Source organism: Heliangelus exortis, chromosome 11, assembly GCF_036169615.1.
Source record: "Heliangelus exortis chromosome 11, bHelExo1.hap1, whole genome shotgun sequence".
Taxonomy (NCBI): Eukaryota; Metazoa; Chordata; class Aves; order Apodiformes; family Trochilidae; genus Heliangelus; species Heliangelus exortis.
In genome coordinates, this window is record NC_092432.1 from 15,116,658 (window position 1) to 15,133,168 (window position 16,511).

Sequence of the window (16,511 nt, forward strand, 5' to 3'; positions counted from 1 at the left end):
TGGCCACAGCATCTGCATCACAAAGATGTTCGGTGGAACAGAGACAAAGGCAGATGAAAAACATGTCTCTTCTGTACAGTTCCAAATTCATAAGCCTTCCTAATCTTATTTTATAAAAAAACAAACTCTGTAATTGTTACGACTACTTTCCCCTGCAGTTCTGCTTCAGCTGTTCTGCTCAAGAAACTTCTTTGCTTTTGACAACAGTATTATTCTGTTCTGCAAATTCTCTCCCACTTAGATGAAAGAAGAAATTATTGGCTAGGTAGCAGGAGAGTTAATTGATATCTAAATTCCCCTATCACCATACACTGCTTCTACAAGATGCACTGTATAAGAAACAAAACAAACAACATCAGGCAAATGCACCTGTTCTGCACCTCTGCTTCTCAGTGATGAAAAGGATATTCAAGCTTGCACAGTATCACACACAAAAGGACCAAAATATATATCTTAAGTATGTATGTGCACATAAAAGAGAAATACAACTTCAATTATGCAATACTACAAGTTTACCCAAGCAGTCTGAATGTAAACAAACCACTTACTTTTCCAAGTTCTGTAGGTGCTCTCTGACCTTCTGTACCAGGCCCAGCTTGGTATCATTGACTACAAAATCATCACAGCGATAACTGCAAGAAAAACATTTATCAAAACAAGCAAAGAATTTCAATGCAGTACTCCACAACAGTCATGCAGGCCTCTGTGGGACAGCAATGAAAAGATTCAGTGGAAGATTACATGGGGAACAAAGGAGCACACCCCCGAGCCTGGTTCCCTCTGAAAACTACCCTATAGCAGGAGAAGGTACAGGCACAATGTTATTACATGTTTGTAGTTCATACACAGTCCTTTATTAGCAATCAGATGCTGCACTGGTCTCCCAATGCAGGATTTCCAGTTCAGCAAAAATTAAAACTTAAGGTGTGGCCAAAAGTAACATTAGTAGACAATCCATAGAAGATTTATCAGAAAAGAATACGGGCAGCAGGTAAACAGAACAGGGCGTTTTGTTACTGCGTAGCATAAATTTAACATTGTATAAAAACCTGAGATGCAGAATAGATACACACATTATGTGAAAATTTCTGGTACAGAAAAAAAAAACCAAAAACGGAAGATGAAGTCAAGAGATCACATTGATTTTCTGAAGTCACAACAAAGTCTGTGGCAACTCACATTTTGTGCTTTAACCACAAATACTACTCAACTTCTCATATAGCTTATATATCTACAGAAACTCTTTCAGGGTAAGTATGCAAAAGTACATTACTGTGTTGAAAAAGAGAAAGAAACTGATCTCCCCACTGACACAAAGCAGAAGTAAAGTGAAGCCAAATCAAAATGGTCTCTCAGCAGAAGCAGGGGTTACAAAAGTCTACAATCTTATCATGTTCTACAAAGGTCTCTCATTGCCAAAGAAGTCAAGTTGTTCTTATAATTTAATATTCAAACTGTAGACTTGTAATGTCCCATGAAGTTCACTAATGCAAAGGGCACAGACCATTTTTAAAGGAGTAGAGCATGTTCTTTTAGGAAATGCTAAAAAACCCAACTCACACTGTATTTCACTATTTTCCTGAGTAAATCCCCAGTACACACAGATTTTAGTAAATGAGCAGGTAGGAACAAAAATTGTCACAAGGAGAACACTGTTCCAAGACAGCATTATTTCTGCTGCTTTGCTGCACTTCAAATCCCTTGCATTTCTTGCCCTCACAAAAAAGGGGAACAGAGAGACTCAAGTGATACAGAGCACTCTCATCCATACTCTTCCCTTTGCCAAGGGAAGACTGTCTGTACACAGGGGTATAGCAGTAGAAAGAAGGGTGAGAAGGACAAAAATCCCTTAAAACCAAGAAACAAACAATCAGCAAGGAAGCTCAGCTCTGCTGAAACTACACCTTGGTCTACCTGTTGGTAAACCAAAAATTCTGTGCAGCTTCCTTGAGTTCTTGCAGAAGGAGGCAGTCAGCAGAGTGGCAGCCTTGCTGCTGAGCACCAGGAGCTGTAGGTGACACTTCTCAGTACTCCTGTGGGGTTAGCCAAGAGCTAGCTCAAGAACCAGATAACCTGTATCCTGGCATGAGAAACAGGAAGGTAAAAAAAGACATGACACCACTTGTACCAGCTCTTCTGAGAGCACTGTGACAAAAAGGGAGCAGAGACTTGTCACAGCTTTCCATCCTCCACATCTCACAAAGGTTACTCAGCTCTGAGCAGTTTCTCAGTACTGCAAAGCATAAATTGCAGCTTCAGTTCTGGCAGACAACTGCACACTTGATGTGAAAAAAACCTACCTCACTCTGACTATGTGTAATATCAGAACAACAGCTATTTCTCTACTTTCCCTTTTGACTGACTCAAATGCAAAATACACCCTCATAGTCTTAGGTTACTCCTCTGTTGGAGCAGATGTGTGCTTCTACCAACTTCAGGCACAACTGGAATATACTTTGCTGCACAGCTCTGTGGTGCAGCACAAAGGCAGCAGTATTGTCAGTGTTAATTCAAACACTGAGTTCCTGCAGAGACCACAGAGTTGAGAAAGTAAAGGCCCTCGCCACTGAAATGAGTCTGCAAGCCAAGCCTGTCCAGGATCTCTGTTGATTTTTACCTCTGAGAAGAGAAACAGATTCTCAAGATTTCCAACCACTGAACACAGCAGATACTTAAGCAAGATCTGTAAATTGTAAGATGGCTATTGCCATTAATGTAATTCTCATTTTTATTTCTTAAAATAAAAATTTCTTATTTCTTTCTTTCAACAGACATTGTTGGGTGGAGGGGGGAAGAAGTCTGTAAGAAGACTTTTTCAGTAGTCTTTTGTTCAGCTTTATTGGTCACCTACAATTACCTAATGAAGTGTTCCTGTGTTTACCACTCCCACAGGACACCACACCTCACAGAGAACCACCAGAGAAAACTACCCAGGCAAGCTTTGGCAAGACAGAAATACGGTGCAGGCAGATACAGCAGAGTCCAACTCCTCCTTAACACCAAACATGTCCACACCCCCAGGTACACCAGGAGGGTTACACTGCTATCCTAGTTGTGCAGCTACTAACATTATACACAGAGAATGAAAGCAGATGCAAGCTCACTGAAAGCCTGTAAGCCAACTTATTCCTGAAAAGTGATTTAATAGTTCTTCCTATGCCCTAAAGATCACCTTAACCTTGTTCTCACGTAGACGTAGACGTTCTCAAGTCTGATCTCACGTACCTGTTACATCCTTACATAAAACTGCAAGTTAGCACTTTCCTCATGATGGAGAGAGGAATAAAAGCAAATATGTCACTAAATGTCAGGGTTCCCGCAACAGTGGAAAAGTAATTTCAAGATTTACTGAAATCCAGGAAGAGCTTCCTCTATTTCTCTTTTAATGGACAGGTTTTTAAACTACCGCCCTTGCCAGGATTCAGCATTACTGCTAGAATAACAGCATTACTAACAGACTATTTTTTAAAATTTGCTAAACCCACACACCTTAAAGGTAAACTGCTGAGAGATTACTTCCTGTATGTGAAGCTGATAGATGAAACAAGCGTTTAACTCCTCAGAAATTAATACACCTTCTAACACACAGCAATCGTACAATATGCTTTTAACAGAATTTTACAGAACAAATCCTATACTTCAGGGGGGGTCCCTAATACAGATTTGCACAACACTTTTCTCTATATACACTTTCCATTTTTAGCAATTCTGCTACCACCAAGGCCTGGGCTTTTCTGGCCTCCATTGCTGCTAAAATGGCAGCAAGCTACTGACTGCAGGCACTGCTCTGGGGCACACTTAGAGCCCTTCAGTAGATTACAGAACTTCAGCCTATGTTTAAAAGCCTTCACTGGATTTGAAGAATTACAGGACAAGAAAAACTAAGAAAATACAAGCTTCCTTAGTTGTATTAAGATCTTATATGAGTAACAACTCAAGTTTTACTGTTATGCTAAAAGGCTTTTTTACCTTAATTTCCACCGAGTACAGAATGCAAAAAAATGGTCCAAGGCAATCTCATTTTCCGATGCCCACGTGCTAGCACAGTAAGACTGCTTTTTAAATAGAAACACAATCACAAAAAGACTAGAAAAGGATTTTTTTTTTAAGTCTTTAAGGGCACTTATTTCTATATCAGCCCGCGTGGGCTGAACATTTGCACAACCATATCTCTTTAAGAGATAATAAGGAGGCTAATGGGTCAGAAACCTGACCTGCAAGTTGTGTATGGGATTAAATTAACATGGGAAACATATTATGGAAATGCATAAACAGGGCTGCCTTTCTTCTTCTGTGCTAAGCAACTGCTTGTGGACTAGCACAGAGCAAACAAATTTACATGAGTTTTCTTTCACAAAACATGTTTCTGAAAGCAGCCTTCTTACACTTACCATTTTATTCCCCCTGCACAGAAAACCAATCACTTACAAGACAGGTGAAAGATGGAAGAGAAGAAAGATCTGTACTGCTTGTAAACTCTTTGTGCTTCAGAACTGACCTGCTGCTTAGCTCCAAAAAGTGGTAGTCTGTTTCCCTCAGTGCTTAGGATTTTAGGCATAATTCAGTTGCAAGATTTAGTTTCGCATCTACTGCCTCAAGAGTGACCAAAGAAACAAGAAGAGAGCTGTAGTCTCATTATAAATAAAAGATGAACATTCTCTCAGCTTTTCTTCATGAGAACTGAATAGGTAAATAGAAGATCAAAACTCTCTGGAAAACAAAATCCTAGCTGCCCAAGATTTAAAGATACTTCAATCATGCCCGTATTTTTCAAACATTACAAATTCACAAATACAGTAAAAACCTTATCTCAGATCAGTAAAAAAAAAATTAACCACTGTTCTACTAGAACTGAAACATTTTCCTTTCAAAGCTATGTTGAAAGAAAAAATACACAGAGTTCCACACTGAAATGTAATTACAGCAGACTGCTTGATCTGGTTATGGTTTACAGCAAGACTGCATATGAACTAAACAAAATTCAATAAACCATGGCAGCTTCAACAGTCACATAGTATTTCTTCCCCTTGAACTGACAAAAATAGCTAAGGCAAACCCTGGACTGCCCTCTCATGACAGCATGAAAGTTTTTGACATGGCCAAATGCCTTCTGCTTAGGAAAGAATCCACACAGGCCTCTTCACTGCTCCTATCACGCAAGCTAAGGAACACAGCAAATTTGGATTCATAGGATAAAAACAGAAAAAGAGAATTATATTCAAGTCTGCAGCATACAAAACTGAAAATGAAAATACAAGCTAGCACTACATCCAAATATCTCCATTATTGTTACAGTAGAAGTAAAATTAAATTAAGTTATAGTATGGTATTTTCTTGTCTTTCAAATTATTAAGGTTACCCACATTGTTAGCACAAAGTAACTAAAATTTCCCTTAAATGAAACTTCATTGCATACACACAGCACTGTCTGCTAGATTCACGTCTTCAGTGAAGAAACTAACAAATACATTTCAAATTTCAGTCTCCACAGTAGCAGCTATGACCTGAATTATCTGTTTGCTTTAATTGGCAAGTACTATCTGACAGCAGCCCTTACAGTACCAGCTGAAAGGCAGGGGCAGAAGGTGGTCTGAATGCTTTCTGCTTCATCTTTACACACCTAAGCTCATTTCCACCAAAAAAAAATGGGTGCAATGACAAATCCAGATAACTTATTCCGATAATCAGGTACGAAAAAAATGAAATATCCTTAATGAAAGTGAGGATACACTGTGTTTGAAACTTGTTCAGCTTCTCATTAGCACAGGAGAGTTAAAATGTGAGTGAATTATATGCAACATGAACTCCCCAAGGCAAAACTCTCTGCAATTACTTCCAGTTCATCCACAGATGACTCAGCAGCCTTCTACTTCGATTACAGCAGAAAAGACATCACATGATTAACTGCTCCTCATCTGCCCTGCCACAAATATGCTGTGAAACACCAGTGAGCTTCCTCAGTGTCTGTCTGCTCCTCACAAGCCTGTTTGTTCCAGTAACAGACCCCACAGTCCTCAATTTGTCTGTGGTCGTTGTGCAATGCCCACACTGGGTTTGGGATAAGGTCAGCAGGGTGCTCTGACTTGCTTGTGTAACTCATCAAGCTTCAGCTAGTTGTGCATGCTATTTGTCATAGGACGTGGAGATATAATCAAGACTTCAAACACCCTACTGAAATTCCTCCACACATTATTACCTTCACAGTGACTAGAAGAAAGGTCATACTTCAAACAAAACAAAAAGCCAGAACACAGAACTTAGTTAACAGCTTTAATCAGAAAAGTGGAATTAGCTTTCCACTGCTGTTCCAATGCCAATAACCTATACGTACGTATCACGCAGAAAAAAAAATATGCTTTTACAAAAAGTCTGGTAATTTAAATAAAATGTAAATAGAAGCAAGACCCCCTTACATCACAAAGCTACTCAAGCCTTTCTTCTATGCTTAACATCCATGCTGTCATTGCTGCATGGACCATCTGAACAATTTTTGAGTTGCTCCAAACAAAATTCTTCAGATGTGACCACTTCACTGTGATTTTACTTGCAGGGAATAAAAATATTTGTTACAAAAGTGTTCCTCATAAAACTGGATACCCAAACATCAGCAGCCACATTTTTCCCTGATGCAATTCACAAAAGGTAATTGTTTAACCTGTTACTTGAACAAAATACCCATCAATGGAGCTATAAACTCAGTAATTTTACAAGACTATGATCTTGTAACAGATCCCCAAAATAATTTCTGAGATCCTGCTATTTAATCTTTCCAGGAAGTTGATACTGCTTCTCAACACAATCCATTACTTCCCCAAATTTATACATATTGCACCAAATCTCCAGAGAGGCCTTTCTTTCAGAGTAAAGAAGAAAATTTAATGTGAGGGAAAAAAGCAGACAAAAAGCACACATACACAGCTCATGTTCATATCTTTTAGGAATTACAGAGCATTACTTTCTGATACTCTAACAAGTAAAGAATACATGAAGGGCTAACCAAGTTGATGGAAGAAGTAACTAAAACCAGCAGGTTTTGCAATTAAAAGGTTACATTCTTGACATGCACCAAAGCCAAAAGAAGCAACTCCAAACCTCGTAAACAGCATTTATTTTAAAACTTTTCTGCTAAATTATTTGAAATGCAAGAGTAGCCACAACCAATGCTACAATACACATGCAAAAGCTGAGAGTTATTTCATACAGCCAGGACTGGAAATCGAAAATGTGTATAATATGGTTCTACTATGTAAAACATTGTCAAATTACAGTGTTTAAACTCTTACCAGTATGTACTGTAACTACTGCAATCCATACACACAGTATGCTGAACTTTCTCTTGTTTTTCTGTTTTCTTGTGATTGGTCATAGGAATCTGTGCATCTTCGTAATGCTTTTTTGCATGGCCATTCACATATCTAGAATAAATAAAACCCAAAAAGTCTTGTAACCAGTTACATAAACAACATTCATTGCAAAGAAGAAAAAAGGCAGCCTAATAAGCATCCAATACAAGTGTTAAAATATGCAATTCACTTCTGTGAAATCGTAGGTTAATCTTTCTAACATTTTACCCTTTACTCTCTCATGGTGTCCAAATTCACTTCCTCACCTTCTTCACAACCACCACAAACTTGTAGCCTTGCACCAAGCCCCAGCATGGGCCCTGAACAGACTGATGCACCTTCTTCACAGCTGAGGGAATGATTAGCTCTTTTCCCCCATACCTGTAATGCAGTTAGCTCTCCTTACTGCTTTCCCATATACCTTTTTTACAGCTCTACTTTCCCCTCCCCACCCCAGCACTCACCTTGTGTGTGACTGCTTGACATGCTGAACCCTACGTGTAACCACATCCACTATCAGCTTTCCCACTGTGCAGCACAATCTCACATTAGAGCATTCTACATTTTATAGAGTTCATTAATTTGAGAGGCTCCAAGACTTGAGGTCACATAACTGAAAGAGAAATCTAAAATCCTATGCCTCTTTTGCTGACACCGTGACCATTCTCACACCCAAAATTTGAGATCCAGAAAATAAAGACATCTTTAATTTAAAAAAGTCATTACAAATGCAAGTGCCACAAGTACTGGCTGAAAATCACGAACAATTAGAAATTCATGGCCAGACCTCAGGTGAATTCCCTCCTCCCCCATTTCCTGCTTGTTGAACTCTGTAATGCTACCCCATAGGAACTCTGCTCACATTCCACATAAAGGTCTTTGTATTCTACACTTCTTCATAGAGGCAGGTATAAACAGTTCTGCACACCCAGCTGTGCTGGTTAAGGCACTGAAGGCAGAGGGTTACAGACACTGCTGTGCTGGCAGAATCCTGTGGCAATTAAGTTAAAACCCGAAGGAGCTGGCTCTGCTTGCAGGAGCTGGGTTTCTGTCCAGCAGTGCCAATGACAGGTTTGTAAAGCTAAGCTCCCATTAGAAATGCTCTGCTGATTTAGCATGGTCAGTAATGTTGCCAGTGATTCTCATCCAGAGGATGGACTTCAAGTGGAAAAAGCTCTATTTCCCTTCCTTTAATTTCAATCATAATCTGAACAGAAAAATACGTGGTGTGCTTTATGACCAAAACCACTCCCATTACAAGGTATGTTACATGCTTCTCATTCAATTATCTAAGGATGGGAGCACTTTGAAAAGTCAAAGCAAATTCCATAAAAAAACATAAAAGTATGTTTACTCAGTGGTTACTAACTGCACATACGGAAGTTGTATGTGGACAGCAATTTATTTTTTTTATTAGTAACAAGTAAAACATTCCAAACTGTTTCTTTCACATCATGACATAAAATGAAATAGCTCCCCCATTCTTTAGGTCTCACCAAGTATAAATTTATAAATTAATAAATAAAAAGAGAAAAAAGGTGGTTGTGCTGAAAACTTTTGAGTAAGAGACATTATTAAATTGTAGCACTTACTGCTATCCAGATCAAAGAAACAAAAGCTAGTGTTTTTTGAATCCTTTGTAACTTTGTCTTTTTGTAAAATACAAAGTCACCGAGTTTAAGGATGTTTTTCCAGAAAGAGGTGTTGTTCAGTATAAACATACAATATTAAATGAGGTCGTGAAACATTTATTTCAGAGATTTAAAAGGCATTCAGGAAAATTATGAATTAGCTGCCCCAGGGCTGAGCAAAGGACAAAGATACAGATCTGACTGAAATATTTGCACAGTAACACTTTGTACCCACCTTCCACAATGGACACTTGAGCACGTCAGACAGACCCACGGGCTTTTATTTGACCGACACACTACAAAGATTCAAAAAAAAAACCAACAACAAAAGTGTTAAATCAATTGACTCTGGTATTACAGTTGCATAACACATCCTGAGTGCAAGCAATAGCTCTGCTGATTCCCCCTTATCAGCAGTTATATAAAATACCCAGTCATGTTCAGTAATTTGCAATAGAGACTAAACTAACAAAATAAAGAACTACTGATACCAAAGCATATTAGTTTTCTTCTGGCATGGGTTTTAGTCACAGGCTATTTACCTGTTACTTCCCATTTAAAATTTCACGTTTTTTTGTTTGTTTGTATTATACCCACAGAAGATCCACTTAATTTTAAAACACAATGCAGAAATAACAAGCACAAGGAGCAAACCACAGGTAAGCTTCCTTCTGGCTTTTAAAAAGGCAGTCCATTGAATACAGGAAAAAAAGGCACAGCACTTGTTTCATAAAACTAGTCATACAAGAAGCCATTTTAGAGCAGATACTGCAAGAAAGCCTGGCAATCTGATAATAACCCACAGAGTAAATTAACTGCAATATATGATAATATGCACCATTTATACAATGTGTACTCCTATGCTGCAATGCTGGTAAAGGCTTTACCTTTTCAGTCATGAGCAAGAAGCTGGAAAGTTAACATTCAACATAGCACTGCTCTTTGGGACACTAAAATATGTTATCTAACTTTTTAGCTGTCTTTTATGGCCAGAAAACGTAAATTAAGCGAACACTGATAGTTTTAAACTAAAGGGCTAAATGGGAAAATCCGCAGATACTAGGAAATGGTGAAACATCATCCCAAGGTAGAGTAACTGAACTGAAATATTCCAACTTTATTCCAACCTAGTAGCAAAGTCTGCAAATTCAGATCAGAAACACAATCTCAACAAATACCTTTTGCATTTCAGCTTGTATCAGTATAGCTGACCTGTTATGTCAATGTAAACTGAACCAAAAAAGGTGACTTCATCCAGAAGTACTTCTGTGCAGGTCACCACGTTACTGTAGTTTAACCATAAAAAATACACAGCTTGTTTTGGGAACCAAGCCCAGGCTGTTTTGTAAAGGCTGTAGAGAAAATCTGAAATGCCTGATTACCCTAATCTTGCTTCCATTCAACATGCTCTTAACAGAAGGACCAAATTATTGCTCTTTCTCTACTGATACTTTGCAGCCTTTTCTTTAGTGATGCAACAAAGAACTGCTTTAAAACTTAAATGTAAGCACAGTTCTGCAGTAGCTATGGCCTCAGGTCACTTGTTCTCCTGTGGCTGGCAAAGTCACAGGATTGCATTGATACCACAGCTGCACTACTGCCAGATTCCTGGTGGTGGGTGCTGTATCTTGCAGGTTTCTTAACTTGGCTGCCTTACAGAAACTGCTTCCTGTTTGTCTCCTCCTCTTCCTGCTTCTTTTTTCTTCTGCCAGTTTCCAAATTATGCAGTGTGTTATTTACACAAAAGTAACATTTTCGCAGGTTGCTCCTACTTTCACATAGTTGTAACTTTCTCATAGTGCAATACAGTGTTGCCAGGGGCATTCATCTTTCACGAGACTGCACTTGGGAGGCAGTTTTCAGTAAGAAAAAAAAAGTCAGGATTCAGAAGGACATATCTGAGTGATCATGAGGGTAGGATGGGGTGGGGGCCCTGTGATTACAGTGCCAAACTGATTAGCCATGCCTTACTCATTCTACTTGGCATAACTTGTGAACATTATTTCTCTGGATGATTTACAGACAGTGGAAGCTGCAAGGGGAAGGCCACCTCTGAATAGTTCCCAATTATGTATGAGTGTGTATGTAGTGGTGTTTGATTGCTTCTTTACAGAGGGCTTTGTACACTTGTAACAAATGGGTATTCAGATTTCACTTGTGCAGAAGACAGTATTTCCTCTTATTACAAGATGAAAAATCGTGTTTCTAACGATGAAAATTCCTGATGAAAAATCATGAATAAGCTGATACTGATGTAAAACGCAAATGACTTATTCTTTGGGACAACACTGCCACGTTAGTTATCTTCCTCCCCTAACTGCTTGAAGCTGTTCTAAAAATACAGCAAAATGAGGCAGTTGGTAACTGTTGTAGTTGCTGTTGCAGTTCCTTAAGCTGAGGAAGCAGCCAGTGTTCCTTAGCCTGTACACCACTAAATAATGTGTAACAAACACAGAGAAAAATGCAGCTAAGATGTTCCTTGAACGTAACTTTGTTCCGAAATAGGGGGTGCTAACACAGTACACCCCTCTTCCTTGTTTTTTAAATAGCACTCAAAATGGAAATTTATGCCTTGGGGTTTTTTTGATTATTGAGGAAAGACACATGTATCCATACCAGCGGGTTTGGGAGTCTTTCCTCACAATTCTGCACGACTGTCTGTCCTGAAAGTCCTGAACACCCAAGTCTGCTTTAAAGGCCAAGTTCCAGAGCTGTGCAGTGTGCTTTGAACTGAGATTTGCTATGGATCTCTCTCTCTTGTTTCTGGTCTACTTTTAAGCCTAGTGCCTTCATGTCAATACCACATCTGAAAGAAGTAACATGCACTTTCTTTACAGATAAAGCCAAACTGCTTACCTTTAATTTAGATTATAAACAGGTCAGGGCAGTGACTGCACTCTTGCTGTGCATCCCATGGTGCCTGTCTTGCTGGAGACCTGACTAATGCCTGAAGCTCCCAGCCTAATCTGATTTATTAATAGTAACTATGGGACAGCAACTGCTTCAGGATCTGAAATGAGGGATACCTGGAGACCCAAGCTTTAATGCAGGTTACTTCTTGAACCAACCAAATGCAATCTTCAGTAACTTTTAAAAAAATCAGTTGTGTAATCCTCTCAGAACAGAGCAAGTGTAGGTCACAGATTTAATACTGGCTTCTGTGTTTAATCTTAGTGGGAGTCACTTCCATGTTATTTGAGTACTTTGTGGGAGGAGATGTTTGTGCAGAAGATAAACTACACATTTCTAATGTGATGCAATTGGAGCAAAGTTCTTCTAAAAAGTTAAAGCAAACAAATGAGCCAATTTTTCCTACTCCCCAACTGGAGAGATGGAATATCTTAGTGGACACGATTTTCTTGGCATTTTGCAGAGATGGTGGACTCATTTGCTGGCTTTGTGCTAAACACTTACACCTAGTATGAACTCTGCAGAGTGAGCACTACTTCAGTTTAATTTAACACCAAGCCTTGCATTTCCAGCTTTTGCCAAGGCTGCAATCTGAACAGCAATGACTATTCAAGAATTCTGTATTCAAAATCCAGCACAATAAATATTAATTTGAGACAGGAACCAAGGTTTTTTCCACTTACAGTGAACTGTCTAAATCACAACATTACAGAGCCGTGTGCACTCCTTCCTTCTGGACCATAAACTCGATTATAAATCAGATAATATCTTCTGAGGGCAAAAATTAGAATTATTACTGATCACAGAACATCAATCAAGGCCACAGGACATCTGGGTATGTGCAGAATTTGACATTCTTGCACTCACAAAACAGAAACAAAGAAGCCTAAAAAATTATAGACGTTGTCCAAGAAAAGTCATTATTTTTACAAGCAGTACGTAAAAATTCCCAACAGGCATTGTAAGTTACGTAGTACTAATTACACATGTATTAACACAACTGATCACATTCCCAGTTTTTGACTTCACGTTCTTTTTTTTATTTAAAAAGGGACTTTCTACAAGCTTTACTATCTGACCCTACTGTTTACATTCGGCAGGAATCAAAAATACTGAAATTAGTACCTCAACTAAACATGCTGGTAAAATCTTAAGACAGGACAGGCATTAACATGCACAGATACCACACTAAGTCCAAGCAGATTGATAGCATGATTTTCTAATCTAGGACTAAATTCCAGAACTTAAATGCTAAGTTAAATGTCTGTGGTTGTTGATTGTGGGTTTTTTAGTTTGGTTTTGGGTTTTGGTTGGGGGATGGGGTGGAGCATGGTGCATTTAAACTACATGCACATCTGGTAAAAGTATCTGCTCTACATTTTAAGAACTTAAGGCTAGTGAATTCCAGATGAGAAACTGTAATGAAAACCAGGAGACTGAAAAAGGAAGTAAATGTTACCAGAGCATTGTTTAAAACTTTTGAATAAGGTAAAGCCCCATTCTAAACAGAGAATGCATTAAAATAGGAGCATTATAGGCTCTGAAAACAAAAGACATTCTAGAAACATGTAACCTTCATTACATGTTTCACTGTTTAGGTTTTAGAGTAGTCCCATTTGCTTTCAAACTTAACATTACACATAAAGCTCTTCTTCCTATCCCACTCTCAAGAAGTTAATAAGTGAGCTTGTTCTAAACTACTTGATATTAAAAAAATAATATTCTATTTAACAATACTTTATATAAGTTTCATTTGTTAGACATCTTTATTGTCTATTTCAGAAAAACAGCATTCTAGTCAAAATGAAACCAGACCAAGAGGTCTGGTTTTAATTACACTATTTAAAAAGTTTTAAAATCAGCTAACACCCACAGACTAAAGAACAGATGAGATGATATTTAAGTTATGTCTAAATCAAAGCAAGAAAGTTTACAAGGAAGCAAGATTCCTGGTAAGCATTACTAACAATACAAAATGTTGACCATTCTTTCAGTGTTTCATGCCCTCATAACAAAGAGTGCTCAGTGAATAGAAGTCAACAGTATCAAGTCTTATCCTGGCTCAAATCGCATTCAAGTCTAAGAGAATTCAAATAGACTCTGAAGAACAAAAGAAAGCTAACTACCCTCACCTTACAGCTAGGGAAAATAGACCCTGTTATTTCTTCTGCTATTATTTCTCAGCCAAAACCAGAAAGATCAAGTTTTTAGTGAGAAAACAAATACTACGGTATTTTGAGATAGTGACTAAATAGAAAATCAACTTGTGCTTAGGCATATTGCTACATGTGGTTTCTCCCTCTTTGTCACTAAATAAGAAGCATTGCTCAGTCTCATGTAAGAAATTTCACAGATGGTTATAGTGAACCACCCTATTACAATGGAAAATCATATATAATTCAGACATACTGAAAACCAATGAGTAGGAATATAAAACACAGGCAGGTGAACAATTTTTCATCGAATAAATAGGTCATTGAAGTTGCCACCACATTCCTAACATTGAAGAATGTTTGTCAGAGAACAATGTGATCAGCTTCATCTGCATGTAAATCACCTCCCTGTCAGGCTCAAGCACACAGGCCTACAGCTCGGTGTTCTGATTTCACAATTGGCATTACAGACTGAAACACTTGGAAGTCAAAGCCACATGCTTTTTTATCTGCCTGATTTATTCAGTAGTGGAAAAGCAGAAAGGTAGGTAAAAGAAACGTCTTTCACCCAGTGTAAACAGACATTTCAGTTCCTAAGGAAGTGGTTAAAAGAACTGGAGAGGTGAGGAAGTTAAAACAAAAACCAACACTAAAGGAAAAAAAAGCAAGGCTAAAGAAAGGTCAGTATAGACACGCACAGCATACTGTGCTGCTTCTTTTGTTATGGTAATAAAACAAGGTGTCAGCACTACCAGTCACACATGAAGACACACCCGACTAGCTCAGGCTACAGTACTGCCATCCTTTTTTTGGTCATTTGGTCTTCCTCCATGCCAAATGTCAGCGGTCGATTTTCCTGCATATACTACATAAATCACATCTTACCTGAAAGTAACAGTAAGAACTTGTGTTACTAAGGAAAAAAAGGAAGAAGGAACAGAAGAAGGAAAGGAAGAAGGAATGGGAAAAAGAAAAAAGGCAAAAAAAAGAAAAAAAGGAAAAAAGTGGAAAAATGTATTGCTTCTGTTTCTCCTTTACATTTTAAAAGCAGTATCTAGTGGTTTGGCTACTTTGGTAACTTCTTAGTATTTAAATTTAAAGAAATGCACCATATATCTTTACACAGTTTGCAATTAAATGCTCTCTAGCCCACACCGGTTGTTCCTCATTATAGTAGTAACATGCAAAAAAAAAAGTGAAAAAAAAAAGTTATTTGTATGTCAAAGTGAGACATACAAATATTCATTTTTAGACAGCAGCCAGGAAAAGCACAGCAAAGCCAATAGTGTAATGTAATTTTTAAGCCCTCAAGGAAAGGAATCTTATTGAGTCAGCGAGCAATCCATCTCGAGTCAGAACATTCAAGTTGGCAATAGGAGGGAAAAGAGAAAGACAGCAAGAAGGCTTTTTGCTTTCTTTACATCATCTAGTAACTGACTTGTCTGTAGTGCCCACTATTTCATTCCCACTTCCCCAATACTAAGCAAAAGACACTACTGACCACCCCTACAAACAAAAAAGAAAGAAATCTAATGCCCAGTGGGGACAAGACCATTATCAAATTAAGAACTTTGAAAACAAAGGTTAAAAAAATCCCAAGTTTTAAAAAGGGTCATGGCTATCTTGAGAAACTATGTATGTTTTTGACATGGACAAGCAAATTATTTACACAGAATCCTAAATGATGTACTGATGAATTATCTTGAAAAATCAGTATGTGCTTGGTATGGATAAGAACCTGCAACACCCCCACCTCAAGCCTGAGAATACCATGCTGCTTTAACATTAAAAAGATGTTTGCACACAGTATGAGGCAGGGGAGCAAGTGTTAGCATCCAGAAGAATCACCTAATTTTGCCAGGTTGCCTCTGGACACTGAGTAGAATCAAATGGGTAAGAAAATCAGTGAAAGAATTCCATAACTACATTTACAAGATCAAAAATTATGCAAGGTATTTTTCAAAAAAAAAAAAGGGGAGGGGGGAGTTGCTTTGACATAACAGTTAAGGTTGCAGAATAATAATTGTATTAATCATGTAATGTACAGTCTAAGACACACTTCTATAATCAAGGAAAAAAATTAGAAAAGACTTAACTAGTTTTCAAATCTAAATTTCTGATTAGGTTGCACTTTCTAACCTCCATGCATTATTTTAATTAATGGTCTTTAATCAAGTTCTACATAGGTAATGAATGCTTGTAGGATCAAAAAGCAAAAACAGGTTACTAAATTAAGTGAGTTTCATTGATCAAGCAAGAAATAGCTCAACACTTAATTTAATTCCAAATACTGGATCTTAAACTTTCACCCTGTAAAGTTCAGACACAGGTGTGACAAAAATATTAACTAGTCTAAGTCTGTTGACCTTAGCACCTTAAAGCACTCAGAAAAACAGTATGAATAATGCATTGATCTTGTTTAGCACCTGCACATCTTGAAAAGCTTAGGAATGGCAGGTGAAAATTATTTTCCT

General features: G+C 38.0%; 1 protein-coding gene across 5 annotated transcripts in view; it reads right to left on the reverse strand.

Annotated features, from left to right (window-relative positions):
* USP3 (ubiquitin specific peptidase 3) overlaps positions 1 to 16,511 on the reverse strand; it is a 49,862-nt gene that overhangs the window by 16,214 nt on the left and 17,137 nt on the right. For 3 of the 5 annotated variants that reach the window (XM_071754870.1, XM_071754866.1, XM_071754871.1), the window contains exons 2-4: positions 9,210 to 9,270; positions 7,284 to 7,415; positions 549 to 632 (exon numbers count right to left, since the gene is read on the reverse strand). In XM_071754870.1, coding sequence (XP_071610971.1) covers positions 549 to 632; positions 7,284 to 7,366 — 167 coding nt within the window. In that variant the 5' untranslated portion in view covers positions 7,367 to 7,415; positions 9,210 to 9,270. Of the gene's footprint in view, positions 1 to 548; positions 633 to 7,283; positions 7,416 to 7,807; positions 8,606 to 9,209; positions 9,271 to 11,830; positions 13,617 to 16,511 lie in introns of those variants that run through there. The other 2 variants (XM_071754869.1, XM_071754872.1) reach the window with 2 other exon arrangements.